The 18827-nt window shown below is 51.3% G+C and overlaps 2 protein-coding genes across 4 annotated transcripts; one reads left to right on the top strand and one right to left on the bottom strand.

Moving 5' to 3' along the window:
- The first annotated feature begins 572 nt into the window (after nt 1-572).
- Nucleotides 573-3116, top strand: CHRNB2 (cholinergic receptor nicotinic beta 2 subunit). The gene is made up of 5 exons (XM_085313264.1): nt 573-916; nt 1027-1071; nt 1148-1257; nt 1358-2315; nt 2730-3116. Exons 1-5 carry the CDS (start codon nt 623-625, stop codon nt 2898-2900), a joined length of 1578 nt encoding a protein of 525 aa, XP_085169390.1. The 5' UTR covers nt 573-622; the 3' UTR covers nt 2901-3116.
- A 1877-nt stretch (nt 3117-4993) lies between these two features.
- ADAR (adenosine deaminase RNA specific) lies at nt 4994-18821 on the bottom strand. 3 transcript variants are annotated; one of them, XM_085313341.1, is made up of 16 exons: nt 18581-18821; nt 15734-17286; nt 13743-13926; nt 13506-13663; nt 12947-13088; nt 12551-12768; nt 12148-12304; nt 10948-11119; nt 10308-10401; nt 8678-8806; nt 8152-8285; nt 7465-7647; nt 6864-6976; nt 6130-6257; nt 5568-5829; nt 4994-5269 (listed from the first exon to the last, which is right to left on the bottom strand). In XM_085313341.1, exons 2-15 carry the CDS (start codon nt 17185-17187, stop codon nt 5589-5591), a joined length of 3507 nt encoding a protein of 1168 aa, XP_085169467.1. In that variant the 5' UTR covers nt 17188-17286; nt 18581-18821; the 3' UTR covers nt 4994-5269; nt 5568-5588. The 3 variants fall into 3 exon arrangements, with proteins under 3 accessions (XP_085169467.1, XP_085169465.1, XP_085169466.1); XM_085313339.1 differs by having other exon boundaries at nt 4994-5829; XM_085313340.1 differs by having other exon boundaries at nt 4994-5829; nt 15734-17283.
- Between the last annotated feature and the right edge of the window lie 6 nt (nt 18822-18827).

Here is an 18827-nt window from a genome sequence, read left to right as displayed (position 1 = left end):
CCCGGCTCCCCCCCGCTACTGACCGGCCCCGCTCCCCGTACCGGCCCGGTACTCACCCGGCGCCCCCCTGGTACCAGCTCGGTACCGGCCTGGCCCAGGCACCATCCAGGCTGGTCCGCAGCGCCTGCCCGCCGCAGGTCCGATCCCCTCGCCCCGGGCCGGTGCCGGTGGCTGCCCCGGCCGCGCCAGCGGAGGGACCGGCCCCACCGCTGCCCCCGGTCCTGCCGGGCTGGGCCGAGCCCCACCGTGCCCGGCCGCGCTCCCGGTGCTCCCAGCGCTGCCGGAGCTCCCGGTGTTCCCAGTGATCTTGGCACTGCCAGGACTGGGGCTGTCCTTGGGACTGCGGGAGGGCAGGGCCGGCAGGGACACCCGTGCACACGCGAGTGCACATGCATGTACCTGTGTGCACATGCATGCACACACACATGTACACACATGCACACACACGTGTACATGCATGCACGCACACATGGAAGCAGAGCCCTGCTCTGCATGCATGCACGCATGCATGCATACTCAAGCACACACATGCGTGTACACACACACATGCACACACATGTGCAGACACACACACACACGCATACTCAAGCGCACACATGCATGTATACACACATGCACACGCATGCACCCATGGCCCTCACACTGCCCCAGGTCCTGCAGAGCTCACAGGGCTGGTGCAGGGCTGCAGCCTGGGGAGGTTGCAGCCCCCYCCCCCCAAGGGGAGCCCGGGCCAGGGGCACATGGGGTCTCATCCTGCCCTGGCGCCCCAGGGAGCCTGGGCACCGACACGGAGGAGCGGCTGGTCGAGTACCTGCTGGACCCGGCCCGCTACAACAAGCTGATCCGCCCGGCCACCAACGGCTCCGAGCTGGTGACCGTGCAGCTGATGGTGTCGCTGGCCCAGCTCATCAGCGTGGTGAGTTGCCCAGGGCTCTGCTTCCATGGGAATCATGCCGAGGCCGTGTCCACACAGCCGGCCCCGCACGCGCCGCCTCCGCGGCTAACCGGCTCCTGCTCTCTCCACAGCACGAGCGGGAGCAGATCATGACCACCAACGTGTGGCTGACACAGGTGAGCACCCGGCTGCACCGCTGCCTCCTGGCGCCGGGGCCACACGGCGCCCGCCCTCATCCCTGCCTCTCCGCAGGAGTGGGAGGATTACCGCCTCACCTGGAAGCCCGAGGACTTCGACAACATGAAGAAGGTCCGTCTGCCCTCCAAGCACATCTGGCTGCCGGACGTGGTGCTCTACAACAAGTAGGTGTCGGGGGGCTGCGCGCCCCCGGGCCTTGCGGGGTATTGCGCAGCTGGGGCAGGGCCCAGYGGGCTCCACTGACGGTGCACCCCTCCGCCTCAGCGCCGACGGCATGTACGAGGTCTCCTTCTACTCCAACGCGGTGATCTCCTATGACGGCAGCATCTTCTGGCTGCCACCCGCAATCTACAAGAGCGCATGCAAGATCGAGGTGAAGCACTTCCCCTTCGACCAGCAGAACTGCACCATGAAGTTTCGCTCCTGGACCTACGACCGCACCGAGATTGACCTGGTGCTCAAGAGCGATGTGGCCAGCCTGGACGACTTCACACCCAGCGGTGAGTGGGACATCGTCGCACTGCCGGGGCGGCGCAACGAGAACCCCGATGACTCCACCTACGTGGACATCACTTACGACTTCATCATCCGGCGCAAGCCGCTCTTCTACACCATCAACCTCATCATCCCCTGCATCCTCATCACCTCTCTGGCCATCCTCGTCTTCTACCTCCCTTCTGACTGTGGCGAGAAGATGACGCTCTGCATCTCCGTCCTGCTCGCCCTCACCGTCTTCCTGCTGCTCATCTCCAAGATCGTGCCGCCCACCTCGCTGGACGTGCCGCTGGTGGGCAAATACCTCATGTTCACCATGGTGCTGGTGACCTTCTCCATCGTGACCAGCGTGTGCGTCCTCAATGTGCACCACCGCTCGCCCACCACGCACACCATGCCGCCCTGGGTCCGCACCCTCTTCCTCCGCAAGCTCCCAGCGCTGCTCTTCATGAAGCAGCCGCGGCAGAACTGCGCCCGGCAGCGCCTGCGCCAGCGCCGGCACACGCAGGAGCGCGCCGCCGCCAGCCTCCTCCTCCGCGCCGGCGCCCGCGCCTGTGCCTGCTACGCCAACCCCGGYGCCGCCAAGCCCGAGGGGCTCAACGGCTACCGGGAGCGGCAGGGGCAGGCGCCGGCCCCGGCGGCCCAGTGCTGCTGCGGGCTGGAGGAGGCGGTGGACGGCGTGCGCTTCATCGCCGACCACATGCGCAGCGAGGACGACGACCAGAGCGTGAGTCGGGGTGCGCGCGGCGGGAGGGAGGGAGGGTGCGGGCGTCCGCGGGCGCCGGGGCGGGAAGCCACGCGCCAGCTCCAGCCCTGCGGCCAGCCGCGCTCGGCGGCGGCCGTGCAGCCCCGAAGCGGCTCCCGGGAGAGCTGCCCCCGCGGCGGCTGCACCGCGAGGCTGCGGATTGCAGCAGAGCCGGGCTGCAGCGGGCGCAGGGCTCGCTCCCGCTGCTCGGCTCACGAGCGGCACGAGCTCGCCGGGCTCGGCCGAGGGAGACCCAGGCTGCACGCAGGGCACGGAGGGGCGGCAGCGCGTCCTGCAGCCAGCGCTGCCGTTGCATCACCGCCCCGACCTCGCGGCTCGGGCTCGCCGGCGAGGCGCCGCGGCCGACCGACCGTGCCTCCGCCCGGCCCCACGCAGGTCAGCGAGGACTGGAAGTACGTGGCCATGGTCATCGACCGCCTCTTCCTGTGGATCTTCGTCTTCGTCTGCGTCTTCGGCACCGTGGGCATGTTCCTGCAGCCGCTCTTCCAGAACTACGCCACCAACTCCCTGCTGCAGCTGGGCCAGGGCACCCCCACCGCCAAGTAGCCCCCGCCGCCGCCGGCACCGCCGCCGGGGACCGCGACCGCCCCAGCGCTGGCACCGCCCGCGGGGCCAGGGGGGCCAGGGCCAGCCCCGGGTTTGGCCCCCTCCCCGGCAGTGGGGCCGCAGACGGGTCCGGCCGTCGGAGGCGCCACCCGGGCGAGCTGGACCGGGACCGGGACCGCGACGCCGGGCAGCCGCTGCAAACCAATAAATGCTCACACCGGAGGGGGCTGCGTCACTCTGGTTTCATTGAATCCTGCACCGTTCCCCGCAGCCGGGGGCTCCGGCTCCCTGCGGAGAGCCCGGGGGAGGAATCGTCCCGGTAAGAGAAAAGAGCAGAAGCGCCGAGGGAGGGAGCGCGGCCTCGCCGGGACGCGCCGGGCTGCCTCCCGCGTCCCTGTCGGCACCGTCCCCCGAAGGCATCTCCTCCGTGGGGACAGAGCCGGCGGCAGCGCCGGGTCCCGGTGGGCAGTGCCGCGCTGGCGAAGCGGCGGCCGCCCGCCCGGCAGGCGCCGAGGTGAGAGCACCGGGCGGCCGGCTGCTGTTTTTGGGTCCCACCTGCGGGCAGCTCCGAGCACCGGTGGCCACTCCAAGCTCCAGTGGCTTGGCCGGCCGCTCTGTCACTGCAGGCTGGGCTCACTGGAGCCTAGAACAGCCATGAGACAAATTGCACGATGGAAATAATAATAATAATGAAAAGCAAATGCACGGCTCCAGCTGGAGGCTGGGGGAAACGCAGCCTGCTGTGCTGAGCAGCACTTGGTGCAGGCGAGCGGGAGCCGGGGCGCTGGGGCGGACGCCCCAGCTGATTGCTCAGCAGCAGCGGCGCTTCCCGTGCTGCCACCAGGCAGCAGTGGGCTTTGTCAGGGAAAATTTTAAAGCAAATGTTTTCTATAAATACCACCAACCCTCTGCGCTGAAGGGAGCAAGGAGCAGAGGGCGGCCGCCAGCACGCAGTGCGGCAGGAGGTCGTGCTCCAGAAACCAATTCAGCCGCTCACAAATTAAACTCGGGCACTTCAGCAGGTCAGAGAAGTCCCCAGGGCTCCCAGCTGCCTGCCCCCTTGCAGGCTGTGGCCCCACCACCTTCCCTGCCTCAGGAGCACGAGCTGCTCCTTGATTACTGACAGCCCTGATCCCCCTCCGACACAGCACCTKCGGCGGCCGGGTTCCCATCGCGCAAGGACGGCTCCTGCCTCCATCCTTGCGCTGCCAGCCTTGCACAGCCTCTGCTCCGCTCACGCACGGCCGCGGCACGGCGCTGGGCACGTGCTCTCCCTTTTGGCTCCGCACTGCACACGGCAGGCATGGGKCTGGGGCGCAGGATAGCCCGGGGCACCCCGGACTCTGCCAGCCCCGAGCCTGCCTCGTGGCGGGGCAGGTGCTCAGCCTCTCGGCAYCGCACGTGCAGGGAGATGTGCGAGCCTGAGGTGCAGCGAGGGGCTCACTCCTGCTCCTGCTCCCCACGCTGGGCTCCCCCAGGCTCAGGCCCSTCTTCCTCTTCAGTCTGGGATATGCTTCCACACTACCTGCGCYTCAGTGTCACTAGTGTCAAACTGTATCACCCCAGTACAGGCGGAACAAGCTGTGCTCTGCTCCAAAGGCAGGCTGTAGCTACTCTGGAAAGTATAATAAAACTGCTGTGAGATGGGGCTGGTGTCTTCATTTCTCACCTAGGAGTCTGATGTACTGCCAAACTCGGGTATGACGGAGCACATGCCCACAGCAGCCCCAGTCGCTTCTAGCGCCGTGTACAATAAGCACCTCAGCAACCTCCACTGCGGCCAGGGCCTCCACTAAGTAGCTCGCTCCAGTGCCAGGGAGAACCCTGGACTTCTCATTTCAGAACAGTCAGGCTTCCTGAGGGCCTGATTTTTGCAACCAGTAACCCTCTGCTTAAGGCAGAAAGCAGAATTTACAACTGTCCCAGTGTCAGCAAATGACACTGCAGCCCAACTGTGTAGTAAAGTAGATCATTCGTCAGGGCTTCATTTAGCAAATAACTCRTCTCCACTCCTCTCTGAAAATTCACCGTCTCTAGCCAGGGAATACTCCTTTTCAGTCTGCAGGAATTAAAACACTCCACTCAACAGACCATTTAACAATACAGAAAAAGTTTTATTAATGTGGAATGTAATGCTGGCTGTCCTGCTGGCTGTCTAGTAGAGATCACATCAAGAATGTGCAGTCCTGTGTCCCAGACTAGATGGGCTGCCAGCCACCATCTGAGGGGGGGGGTGAAAGACGTACAGCCAGCCCATAAGCTTTCTCAARAGAGAGAATTTGCCTCAAAACCTGCCAGAGGGATCTGCAGTGCATGGTCCAAACATTTTGAGCTTGCAATCCCGGAACCTCTCTGGTTTCTTGTGCCTTCTTTAAAAGAAAAAGAAAAAAAAAACCACACGAGGAAGATAGAACATAAAAGCAAAAGGCGACTGAGTCTGTTCTAGATAAAAAAAGACACGATGATTTTCATGCACATTTTAAAAAGGGAAAGGCCAGGGTCTCAAAGTAACAAGAGCTGCTCCAGCATCATCAGACATGGGTTCTTCAGAAGACACTCCAAAGGACTAAAGCAAAAACTGCTGCATAGTCCTGACTCCATCTGAAAAAGGTGGTAGTGAAAGATGGATGCACACACTCACCCACCCACACACCTCTGCACACTCACCCACACACACAGGGCAGCACACTATGCATTTGAGAAAGAGAAATTATCTTCCTCTTGGGGTTTGCGGATCCAGCTGCCATAGCCCATCTCTTCTAGTGCTTTGAAGAAGTACTGCTTGGCTTCTTGGTATGCAGTGGCGGTCTCCTTAGCATCTGCATATRTAGAGAGGTTCTGTAAGTCTTTGCAGTTGTTCTTGGCACATAACTGCTGGAAAAGGGCAAAYGTTTTCCTCTTGGACAGACGAGACACCTCCAGCTTTGGTCTGAAAAGCAAGATAAAGGCAGTAAGGAAAGCCCTGAAGACAGGACACAAAAAGAAGCAAATAGGACCAGGGGACACAGGGAAAATCATGCAATCAGATGCCTGTGAGATCTCTTGYGGGGCTCTGCTGTCAGGTCAGGGTTGTGAAGTATTTTGTTCTGCTTGAAGAGTGCCACTTTAGTTAACTGCTCTCTCCAAAACTCCCCACATATAAGGTGCTGTCACAGTGTATTAGTAACTTCAGAACTGATCCCCGCCTTCCCCAAATGGAAAAAGCAGTGTCATGAAAGGCTCTTCTTACCCATCTATTTTTCCTTTTGTGCCATCTAAGACTTCAACTTCGCTTTCATCAGCAAGACACCAATTCACTGAAGACTCCTTGGTCTTGCCTGTCTGCCTGGCAGAGTCGTATACACTGACTCTTCCAACCTGCACCAACAGAGATAAGAGGGTTTCTTAACATGAGTCTTGCTGCGTAAGCTCACACTGTTAAGCGGATCCTCCTGCCAGGGGACTGGGCATACTGTATCAGCTACTACGTGCTGCTTGCCTACGTCAAAGCCTTGCACTTGTTTCACCAGATACTCAGGGTTTGCACACATTAAAATGCCTTCACCATGCTTAAGGTCCCCTGCTGCTGCTCCTTTAGAGAGCTGGTCACTCCATGTCYGACCTTATCTGGAAGGTGTGAAATCTGAGGAGTTTCCATCCCCTGCAGACAATGGTCGAGCTCATCCCAAACTCCTGAGAGCAGCAAGCATTAGATTCTTTCTTTCTAAAATAAAGTACTAAACTGAAGGCTAAGTSGGCACAGAACAGGCTTGGTCTCTTTGTTCCCAGACCTAGCCATTATCAGTAACCCAAACATATTGTGGGATGATAAAAGAAGGCAGGATTACTGGCCATTAACCTTCTGACCCTGATGGATAGCTGTCTGCAAGGTGACACTCCTACAGAACACCTTAGYGGAGCCTGAACCCATCGCAGAGATGGAAGAGGGGATGGAAACATGAAGAGGTGCCAAGGCCACAGTACCTCAGGATGGTTAATGCGATATGGAGCCTGGAGCTTTGCCTCCAGCGTGTTCCTGTCTCTTGCCATGCGACAGCAGATTGCACGTGTCAAATGACCCTGACTGTACAAGTAACCTGTGAAGACACACATGAAGGCATTAGGAAACAAAACTACACTGATAATGGACAGGACAACACCTGAGAATTGCAGCRCTTTTCACAAGCTCTAGAAACCCAGTAGCCATGTAGAACACAAACAGCAACTTTCTCATTGCTAGATGTCACCTAGATRTGAAAGATGAAGTTTTACAGATGGCAACATTTATTACCAAAGACRTACACAGACAATTTTTGTTCCACCCTCTAGATCAGATGTGCCTCCTAAAAAATCAAGAACCCTGCAGAAAACACCCACTCCACCTATTGCATGAAATCCAGATTCCCATTTCACTTCAAAACAGCACAACTCTACCAAGAGCAAYATTTCAGTCTGTTACTCCTATGTCATCCACAAATGAGCTTTTCTATTCTTGCAGGAGGGAGGTTATTTGTTACTACAGCCCAGTTCTAAGGAACAGTGCAGCACCTCTACCGCAGTCCAGGAAAGACCATGGCTCTCATACCAAGTGTAACAGAGCTGAGATAAACCGGCTCTATGAAATGTGTCAGCAGTGCTCCTTGCAAGCCGAGTATGTTCCAGCGTAAGATTTTGTCACTGCAAGACATGGTGCGCAACCTCTCCCCATGCTGGATCCCATCCCACGTTGGCACAATATCACTTGATTCCACAGGAATGGTACCTTCCCCTGCATGAGAGAAAAAGGTTTTCTGTGAAATCAGATACAAAATAAATCTCAAAATGCCATCAACTACCCAGGGCACAAGAAATTARCTTGCACGCCTTCAAGACAGAACAGGTACAGAATGGCCTCTGGAGGCAGTCCAGTCACCAGGTTCTGGGATCATTTTAGTACCAAATAAAAAAAATGGGAACTCTATACTGATTAGAGACAGGTCATTTTTCACATGACTGTAACAAAATTAAATGGTGCTTGAAAGGGARGTCAGAGCAAAATAAGCTTTGTAACAAACCTGCACTGTACTTTTGCCAATGCGGCAGTCAGACAGAAAGAATGGGGAAGTAAAAAGATTCCCTCTRATGCCCCCCATCCCTTTCACTCCTCTTGGTTTCAAATCCCATGACAGCATCACAGAGGGCTARGAAAGGAAACTGTAGAGCTCTGGTGCTGGGAAAGGTTCAGATCAGAGGATTAGAGTCACCTCATCATATAAGGAGTGAATGCACTAACCATTCTCCACCTTCGTGCGCAGCTTGCCTTGTTTGGGGTTCTCAAAGAGAGGCTGATGCCGGGCTTCCACTATCATGCTTGCCTGATCGCTGCAGGATTTGTCAAAAAGTGCCCCATCTCCACAAGGTGCYGTGCTAGAAAACAGAAGTCCCCACATTAGCAAAAATCCCCAAACTAAACTAAAACAAACAAAATCACAGACAGCACCCAAGACCAGTGCAACAGTGCATTAGCCCACTTACATCTGCAGCACTGACCCTCATGCAAAGTAGATTTAGTATTAAAGTCAGCCCTTGTCTGGGCTCTTTCAGGCCGAACCACTGTTCTCCAGCAGGACTTTGTATACAGCTGTCAGAATTACAAGGCAGTCTGCTTGTCATAACACGCACATTGGGAAGATCAGGCCATACACAGTTGAGAAAGGAGGCTGTGATCTGACTTCTGGCTCTGTCATCACCTCCAAAAAGACAGGGGTGCTGCTGATACTGGCCACTCCTTGTGGATGGAGCCATAAGCCCATACAAACCTGACATATAGATGAAAGGTGATATTGCTCTTTATTCTGAGTCTCTTCCCTCCTGCTGGCTCAAAAATGCTCTCTTCCACAGAGGAAGGATTTGATGGGTCATACTTCAACAGCTCGCTATATAGAAACCTGAAAATGACAACGTAATGTCAAAAGGCTGCTCTGTTCCTCAGACAACACTGCCTCAATCCAACCATGGCCTGTGACCATGACAGGCAGTGCCCCAAGTGCTGCCTCTATCGCACAGAGTCAGGAGCTCCTGGTCCTGACATGGGAGAGTGAAGGCCAAGAGTCACAGCTGAGACAACCTGGAACCCAATAAATAGCATCTGACACTACTGAAAGAGTAATGTAACAAAGCAAGTTTCCTGCTGTTCAAAGGAAGGGCAAGAGAAATTAAGTATTCTATCTGGTGAGCAGAGGGAAGCRCTTGTAGGAGAAAGCAAGAAGCCTGTCTGGTTGCTGTTCGTGCATATCTGATCTGAGTGAAGAAGACTTCAAGGTTGCTAGCCTAGCACCTCTAGTCAGCACCAAGTTTGCATTAAGAGTAAACAGTCCCACAGGCAGCTGAATGCAGACGGTATTATTAGCACAAACACACGATCTGTTTACGATGACTAGGTTTTTGTTCAGATGCAGGAAAAAAAAACTTGAGCTTTTCAAAATACTGTCAAGGACTAAAGGAAAACTTCTGCTTCACAGAGACTCAAGCAGAGCCTGTACAAGGACTTACTTTATGAGAGAAGGCAAAGCTCACCACCCTCATTCCCAACAGACTCTGCTTTGTCAGAGTGACAGAGTGGCTCAGCAGCCGTGATTGTTAGGATTAACAGTCAAGGCAACCAGTAAGCATAGACACAATTCTCCAATTTTACAGGGGGGGGGGGGGGCAATTTGAGGGGCCTGCCCTCAACCTCCTAGTGCTTGGGAATATACGAAGTATAGTGGTAGCACACAAAGGCTTTAAAAAAGCACCTGGCTTTGCTGTTCGTAACTGGAAGGGTAGGCACAATACTACAGCTAGTCTGATTTCAGCTGATTATTTCACTTCAGCTAAAAAAAAAAAAAAAGTGCCATGCTAAATGTGTAAAAAGAGAACAGAAACAACATTTATGTGGTCTAGTTTGAGAAAGCCCGTCCCAGCTGATGAAAAAGGATTTCTCACTTAACATAAGCACATCTGCAATAAGTTTTCCTGAATGATGTCTTCTACACCTAGATCCAAAAAGGCTAAAATGGTGGGATTTGGCCTGTAGATTCCCCAGACTATCAGGCAGCACTCTACCTTGGCTCAGACAGGGCTGTGCTTAGACTGAAACAGTCCTCTGCATGCTGGCCAAGCAGCTTCTGCAGGATGCTTTATTTTAAGAACATCAGATGTGGCCCTTGGGCTCTTGGCAAGTCTCCAATTCAGTACTAATTCAGGCATCACTCAGGCATGGCCCTTTCTTACCAGAATCATCCCTCTATTCAACAACATATGGATAAACTGTAGTGTTAGAGGATCTCTCAGCACAGCAGCCTCCAAAGAAAYGGTCAAAACTACTTTCCCTTAGAATGGGTCAACATAGGGCTGCAGCACCTCCTGGCAGCCAACTCTCCCTCTCCTTTGGATTTGTTCTCATCTCACCTCACAAAGCCTCTTCGAGAAATGATTTCTGCATGACAGTCATTAACTGTTTCCCCTTTCAAGCTCAGCTCTTCTCCTTTCACACAACGGTTACCTGGTAAACAAGGAAAGCATCATATAATGCCAACACACAGCTCCACTGAAAGAGGGAGGGTTTCAGCTTATCTCCAGTTTTACTCCGAGTTTCTGAGCAGCACCCTGACTRTTAGAAGGTTATCATCATGATCCAAGCAGTTAGGAAACTAAAGGGACAAAGAGCACACACTACTCTAGGGTCACCAGAGATCTAAATTGCCACAGGCTTAGGGCAAGTGCCTCCCCACTACTCTGAGGGGAAGCATTAGCAGCTATTTAGGAAGAGGGCTAAGGTATATAAAGCTGAGAGAAACTGGAGGATCCTGTGCTACATGATGTAAGGAAGAATCCATGCTCTGATGCACAGACTAATAYGTTGCAATGCAAGCAAAGATTAAGAGCAATATAGCTGAAGGCATTTTCACTTTGTTCTCTCTCTGTAACTAGATCACTTGTGACACCATGTGAGCCCTGGGAATGTTTCTTGCCCTCCCTGAAGAAGCCCTCACAACAGCCATTTCCTATTCCTAACTGACTGGGAATCCAGTGGGGAAGTTTTTCATACCTGTTCCAATGCTAACCACAGCTCCCAGGCCTTTGCTTCCTYGTCGCATGATGATGGCAGCCAGGATCTTCCGTCCAAGCAGACTGTGTTGGATGCGAGCAGTGAGGGCGTTGAAGCGCTGGTGACTCAGCATAGCCATCTGATCGTGTAGGGTACTGCCACTTACAGGGAGCTGAAAGAGGGACACAAAACCAGTACAGCTAAGAGATCCTGAGCAGGTCAGTGAACAAAACTATTCAAGAAGTAGCTAACCTGAAGCACAGCCATCCAAGCAGAAGCAGGAATGCAGCAAACGTGAACTACATGCACTAGAAGAGACCAGTGCAGTTTTGAATTGAATGCGTGGACACTATCCTGTCAAAGAGTGGGTAAAGTGTCTTTCATATATTTCTGGGAAAAATCCTGTTCAGTGTTTTGAGTTCTGCTTTAAGGACATCGTTAACAGACAGCAGCAAGCTGTCTTTCTGGCAGCAAGCTAAATGGGCTGAGGAATGGCCTCCTGTGATTGCCAGGGGAAACCCCCATTGCAGAAAACCAAAAACAATCCTGCCCATTTCRCTCAAAGATTCAGCCAAAGAAATCTGTTACTGGTTTTGGAGGAATTCCTTCTCTGGCTGGCTGTGAGGAGACTGCACAGTTGCTCCCATCTCAAATGGGCACTTGCCTCTTCTAGCACAGCTCTGACTGACACATCCTCCCTGATGGCTTTTCTATTTAGAGCCACAGCTGCTGTGCTCAGCTGTGCAGCCTGGAACACAGCTTTTAAGGGATCACAGAACTCAGTGTGATTTAAAGTAGTATAGATTTGGGACTGCCATTCTGCCAGCACCAGCACTTTGTTCTTATCTGATGTACTGTTTCTTGAGTTGACATGTAATTTTAAAGCTGTACCAAGGAATCTGGAAGGGGAAGTCACAAAAGAAAAATGAGTGTGTTCCTGCTCCACCACAGGAGCATATTTCAGTAGCTCGTGGACGAATCTGAAGATAATTTAGCCCTAAAGCAGACACCAGTAGGAGAGAAGAGTACATGTGTACCCTGAGGAAATATCTAACCCATTTCAGGAAAGCATAAACGTAGCTACACCTTTAAAGAACAATGATCTCAGTTTAATCTTGGAAGTATGTTTCTGCTGGGCTRAAGGGCACAGAACAGAAAAGGCTATAAAAGCAGTCCCAGCTTTTGGGGAGGAGGATTTACCTCTGCGATATTTGTCCCTTCCATGCGCTCAGCCTTCTCCGTTTCCCCAATAAGGACTCTGAGTGCTGCATCAGCTGCCTCCTGCTTGCCCTGCTTTTTGCTGTGTGCAGTTACAGCTGGGAACCAACGGCCTCCAACCTTCGCCTGATAGACGAACCTACAAAAATAGCATTGTACCACTGAGAAGTTTAGAAACTAATGGATTTTACTCCGTTTTTTAAATTCTCTCAGTGAAGGTAGCTCACTGTCATCTGGACATAAGGTTTGGCAGAAGCAGCAGCTTGGTCTGTTGCCACCTCTAACTGCATCAAGAGTTCTGCRTTTTCTTCATGAACCTGCCCTTTCTCCTGGACAATAACAACAATGTGAATTTCCTCATGGACAGATAAGGAAAGCTACTTACTTTGGGTCATGGGGAGGTCCTGACTGATCAATAAGTTTGAACTCTGCAGCAAACCCATTGGTGCGGGCGTATTCCAGCAGGCCACTGACAGGATTGACATTAAGATATTTGATGAGCTCCCCAACACCTTTTGCTTTTGCTGCCTTGGATTCATCTGGAGTGGTGATCTGTGCTCCATAGTTTTCCACAGGCTGGTCATCCTGGGACTCCTTGATAGGCTAGAGCAGAGTTAGACCGGAGAAGGCTGTTAAATACTGAGCAGCTGGTAAACAGTTGGTAAGCAGGTAGGAAACCTGACAGAGCCAGCACATGATGTTGTGGGGTCCTATTCAATGGAATGCAAAATAAAGAGAAAAAGAACAACACACATGGATCTTATAAAGAAGCTCACTGTACCTGTTCATGCAGGACATGTGGTCCAGATTCTCCAGAAAGAATCTTCACAGCAACTTCTGCTGCCATTTGCTTTGCTCCCTTCTTGCTGTTGCCTACCACAGCAGGGAAAATTTGGTCACCCATTTTCACACAGAAGCTGAACCTGACAGGACATTACAGCATATGAAGAATGTTAAGCATAGATGCTTCAGTCTGTTTATTATCCCCTTCCCTCAGTTCAAGTTGGACCCTTCTGGGGAACTTTAAATTATCCAGTTTAAATCTATCAGGATGGCCCTGAACACTCCAAAATTTCAGTCAATACTATCAGGTTGGGTACAGGACTAGAAACTGTTCCTGGCTTCACAGAAGAAACAGCATCCTGCSTCTCTAAGAAAGGGCACTATTTTTGATCCTTCTCTGGAGACCAACATGCTGGAGGAGCCATGCCCAGATTTTCTGGATAAGAGAAACACTCAGCTAGGTCAGCGACAGTATATGAATGTAGGTAGCATGCTAAAGAYAGGATAATAAAGAAAGAGTCTCTATCCTTCCTGAAGTTTACAATAATTTGCCATACTTAGGATCATGAGGTGGGCCTTCCTGAGAGAGTAGCTGGAATTCAATTGTGTTCCCCGATTTTTGTCCATATTCCATTAATATACTGACAGGGTTCTTCCCAGGAAGTAGGTGCAGGTGAGCTGGCACAGATGGCAACTCTGGTTCCGGGTGCAAACGCTATAGCAAGAAAACAGAGAAATTAATTTTAGACTAACTCTGGTTGACCAACTGTAGAAATGAAGAATACAAGACTTACCAGTTCTGATTCAGAATTGTCCGAGGGAAACAGCTCTTCACATTTAATTTGGTGTCTTCCATCCTCTGCTTCATTCATCAGAATCTTCATAGCATTAGCTGCTGCCTCCTGCTTCGCCAGTTTTTTACTACCTGCTTCTGCTGGTGGGAATCGGCGTCCATTAATCACTGCCTGGAACTTAAATCTTTGAAAGAAAAGAGAAACCAAAAAAGGTTAATCAAGAGGTAAAAGCATGATCTGCTCATAGCAAGCAACTAATGCTGTTCTTGGAGTTCAAGTGAGAAGGAACAGCTAGCTCCTAAGTATGAAAGCAAACCTTGATCACACTGTGCAGAAAAGCCAAAAATATCAAAGTAGCCCTGAAAACTCTGCATCTGGACCTCATTTCAGTGTTTCACAGATGTCCATGACAGATACAGCAACTACAGTTTTAGGTCCTAAATAACATGATGTCTTGCTCCACAGTTGCCTGGAACATGTAACGGCTGTTTGCAAAGACCCGTTCAGTCGTGTCTCCTGCACATAGATGAAGAAAGCTTAAAAGCTTGCATTACTGCAGTCTGTGCTGTTCCATCTGCACCTGGTCATTCAGGGTCATTTGTCCCTCTGGCAGTGTTTTCTCCAACCATCTGGAAGTGCTTGTGAGCTTTCCAGCATATTCTCACCATCTCAGAGATGCTGCCTCACTTRAAGTTCTTTTGCCTTTAATGCCTTTGTCCCTCCTGAGCTCCCAGTGAACTCTAAAAAAAAAAGATGGCTTCTCTTCCAGCCCCCATAGCCCTACATAGAGAAAACCTGCTTCCAAAGAAAATGAATCAAACTGGATCTGGAGATGGATTGCTGGGGCTAAATCCATTCAGATCTCCCCTTATGAGAAAAGCCTGAGACTCTGTCTTTAGAAATTAGGCCAATTTTCCTGTCTAGCGGGTCTATTGACATATTCCAGCGTGGCACACATGGTGCTTTTCACTGTCTCACTGGTGCTCAGGAATAGCCACAATTTGGCAAGGGGAGGCAGGATGCCCATGTTCACCCACAGGTGTCATGCTCACATAGAGGCTGCTCTGACCTGCTAAACCACACAGATGTTCAGTGTTYACCTCATCTAATCTGAGACGTTACAATTGACATATCTACACCTGAATAGTTTTGTTCTGGGCTACTTTAACACTTCCAGGGCAAGAACATCTTGACTGCATTTAAATAAGGTCAGAAGTGCCTTAGAAATACTAGTCTCACCCCACATGATATACATGAAAGCCAAGTGATTAAATCAGACAAGAGAGCTACTCAAATAGATGAATCCTGCCACTGCCCAGAATGAAGTGTGGGGTTGCCCAATCCAGGCTTCAAGGGGTTAAATTTTAGCTGTGCAAATGGAGAGACTTGACAGTACAAAAAAAAGTTGTTGCAAGGAATCAACCATTTCTGGGCAGACACATCAGCATCTGTACACCTCTCTCAAAGGGAATGCATTCTTCAGCAGCTGACCTGGCATTTTATTTTTATCCCATTCCTCATAGCAGCAATTCCTGGAGTCAAAAGGAGTTGCAAATAAACAGGCCAAAGCCTATCTGCTTCCTTCCAGTTTGCCAATTCCTTACATTGCTGGCCAGAGCAATGTCTGTCCGCAAATGCTAACTCCCACTCCTCCAGCCCTACAGCTGTACCCTTTTCCTTGACTCTGGCCCAAAGTATGTCCAGCAATGGGAAGTGGTAGGAAGAACAGAACAGTGCATTCCCTTTCTGCTCTGCTCTCCAGGGCTGCAATGTCTTCTTTTTGTTATCTGCACTTTCCTGTTTTAGTTAAGGCATGTACAAACCTTTGGGAATGGAAACTGCTTTTTTAGTGAAACCTAGGCTAATCATTCCAAAACAAAGGAAATATTAATGAGTAGGCCCTTCAAGACGAGGCTGAGTGAATGAAGCTAATGGAAGTCAGATCAGTTTGAGCAAAAAGACAGCTCGGAAAACTTCTAAATTTTTCTTACCGTGGTTCATGAGAGGGTCCACTCTGCTCCAGCATGGCAAACTCACAGTGCTGGTAAGTGTACTGGGAATATTCAGTAAGGCCGCTCACTGGGTTCTTCTCCTGACAAGCAATCAGTTTCTCTTTGGGTGTACATGGGAAAGCAGTTTCAAACTGAGCAGTGTAACTGGGGGATGAGGGCGAATTCATGATACATCTTGATTCATCAGGCTGCTTGTTGATAGTGTTCAAGTTATCTGGGATATCATCTGTGGCCCACTTGCCATTTTCAGAGTTATCATAGTTAATGAAATTGAAGAATTCGGACTTAGTGTCGGGCAAGGCTGCTTCTGTGTCACTGGCATCACTCTKATCAGTTTGCCCCAATGACTGCTGCCCATTTTCTGTACTTTCTTCCTCTGATGTTGTTACTGCTGGTGAAGCTACTGTCATCTCCTGTGGTTCTGGAGGAAGAGAGGAACGTGGAAAATCTGACTCTGGTGTGAGATCTGCTGTTTTTRTTGCTCCACTGGCCTTCAACCTCATCTGCATCCGCTCGCGCTTCCTGTCTGTAAGAGACCATCGTGGGGGACTTGTGTTCTGTTTGCGGACATCTCCCAGCTTTTCCAAAGCACCAAGAAAGGCATTAACATCTTTGGCCCTTGAAAACCCAATGTTTTTGGCAAGGTTGAGTGCTGTTGTGTCTGCCACGCTGAACAAATAGTTGCAGATTTTATCCTTAGTCTCAGCCATTATGGGATCAATGTCTCCTGAGCCACTTGCTCTGCTTTCTTCTTTGATCTCAAAAGTTGGCTGTGTGTAACAAACCCTGTGGTTAGCAGGGCTTCTTTCTCTCTCTGCAACTGGACAGGCAATCCTCCACAGTGGCGGTGTCTCTTCGCCTTTGTGCAGCTTGCCTTCTCTGAGCAGTTTATACAAAACACGATTGACTTCTTTCTTTTTAGTTTTAAGTTTACGTGCAAGATCATAAACTGTACAAGTCTTCCCCTGTCCAAGCTGTCTGAAAATAGTCAGGATTTCTTGTTCATGACTTTGTCCAGCAAGAGACAATCTCTGGAAATTCAGCCTGATGATGTCAGAGTGACTTTCTGACTTCTGACAGTTGTACTGAGGATGGCAATAACGTGGTAAAGTTTCTACACACTGGCTCTTGTCGGAGGATCTAGGCCATCCTGCTTGGTTGCAGCTGACTTGCCATCTCTCTGTAGAAACTCTTGCCACAGTCTGAAAGCCTCTGGTGTGTGGTTCGTAGGGCAGCCTCTGCCCCTGAAGTAAATAGACAGGAGCTTCACTGACCTGGCCTGTTAGGAATTGCCTCTGCTGATTTAGAAAAGTTTCCCGATTGTTTCCTTGTGGGGCAAGAGGACGGTTAAAAAAACCTTGATTGATGTTGGGGCAGTTACGTCTTGAATGGGTAGAAYATGAGCCTTTGCCTCGACCAATGCCTCTGTTCATAGCGCACTGCTGGAATGCAAGGATGAATTGGGCTACTTGCACACCAGAAGAAGGGCAGCTATGTTCACTCTTCACTCGCAGCTCCTGAGGACAGGCCTGCTAGAAAGGAAAAGCAGGAATTCAGAACCTAACCACACGATTACAGGAGTTCAGAAAAGCAATTTAACCAGCCTCCTTGCTACCAAGACATTTCAACCATCTCTGCCTCTTCAGTACTTTCCATTCTTCAACCAAGTCTAAATTATTCATATAAACATAAAYGGCAAATTATGTGTCTGCCCTGCATAAAACAAACTGTCAGGAATCACAGATGAACTTAACTATAAGAAATAGTTAATAAGAGAGTTAATAATAGTTAATAAGAGAGACTGACCTCCCGTTCCTATTGGAGTGAATTTCAAGCTAACTGCACAGAGCTGATTTTATTTGTCTTTTCACAACGCCTTCTCTCTAAGGGTCACAATGTGCTTCGAAAATGTAAAGGAGCTTTACATCTTAGCCYTCAGAGAGGCAAAAATCACGGCTCCATTTTGCAGACAGAGAAACAGAGACACAAGGAGATGGAGCAGCTTGCAGTCAGACAGAACTGAACAGAGCTGCAACAGGTTCAGAAATGACTTTAGACTCACGACCCAAAGTCTGAAACCCCAAATGTCCTTTCCTTCATGGACAGCACGTAACCTATAAAGCCTTCTGAGTGAGAGAAGTAAAGTGATAACATACAGAGAAACTGGATAGGTTTCCAATTGGTAATGGCATGAAAAGTCTTTCAGGACCAGAAACCCAATTTCTCTCACATCACGGACAGGTGTGCCACCTCCAGAACTACAGGGGTTAATGTATGAGTTTTCAAAGTTAATTTTCTTTATTAAAAAATAGCAATGTATAGGATATATGCTAGCCTTTCAGCAACAACTGAATATGAAACTGAGTGGATACGAACATGCATCTGATACCYTCTTCTAGGCATCCTATCCTACTTTTTTCCAGGTGACCTGTTTAAGCCACCTATCTTCATAAAGAGATTACTGGAGAATGTAAAAGGAGCTTTGCAGCCAGATGCTAAGTGTGATCAATGGGTGAAAGGTAAGAGAACCAACAGTTCCCAAATGTCTGCAAATTCCACTCCGTATGCAGAATCAAGCAAAGCTCAAGGCCAGCTTTAATTTCACTTTCATTAAAGCGGTCCACGGTCTCCAGTCGCGCAGCTCCCACCCCCGCGATGGGTTTTACCGGTCCGAACCGCAGCGATGCTGCGGCCGAGACGCGCAGCGCAGGAAGGGGGGAAGCCGCCCCCAGGCCCCTCCCAAGGGGCTCCAAAGCCAACCCGGAGCCAGGCGGAGGGCAAAGGCCCTCGGAGGCAGGAAGAGGGATTCYGCAGAGCGGCGCTCACCTCGGTTTTGTCCGCGAGGTTACGCGCAACCCGTTTATTTTACCGGAACCGGCGCAGAGCCGGGGCGGCACCGGGGGCCGCGGGCAGATGGCTGCGAGCGCGGTTTCGGTTTCGCTTTCCGCAGGGCCGCGGCCGCCCGGGGCCTGCGGCAGAGGCCCCGCCTGGAGGCGGGCAGCCCCGGGGAGCGCGTCCCCGCCGCCGGCGGCGAAGGGGACGGAGGGAGGGAGGCGCCCGGGCCGCCAGCTCC

This window comes from Rhea americana, unplaced genomic scaffold, assembly GCF_003343005.1.
Source record: "Rhea americana isolate MKP2758 unplaced genomic scaffold, rheAme1 scaffold_382, whole genome shotgun sequence".
NCBI lineage: Eukaryota > Metazoa > Chordata > Aves > Rheiformes > Rheidae > Rhea > Rhea americana.
The sequence above is the reverse complement of the archived record's forward strand: the minus strand, read 5'-3'. Positions and strand labels throughout refer to the sequence as shown.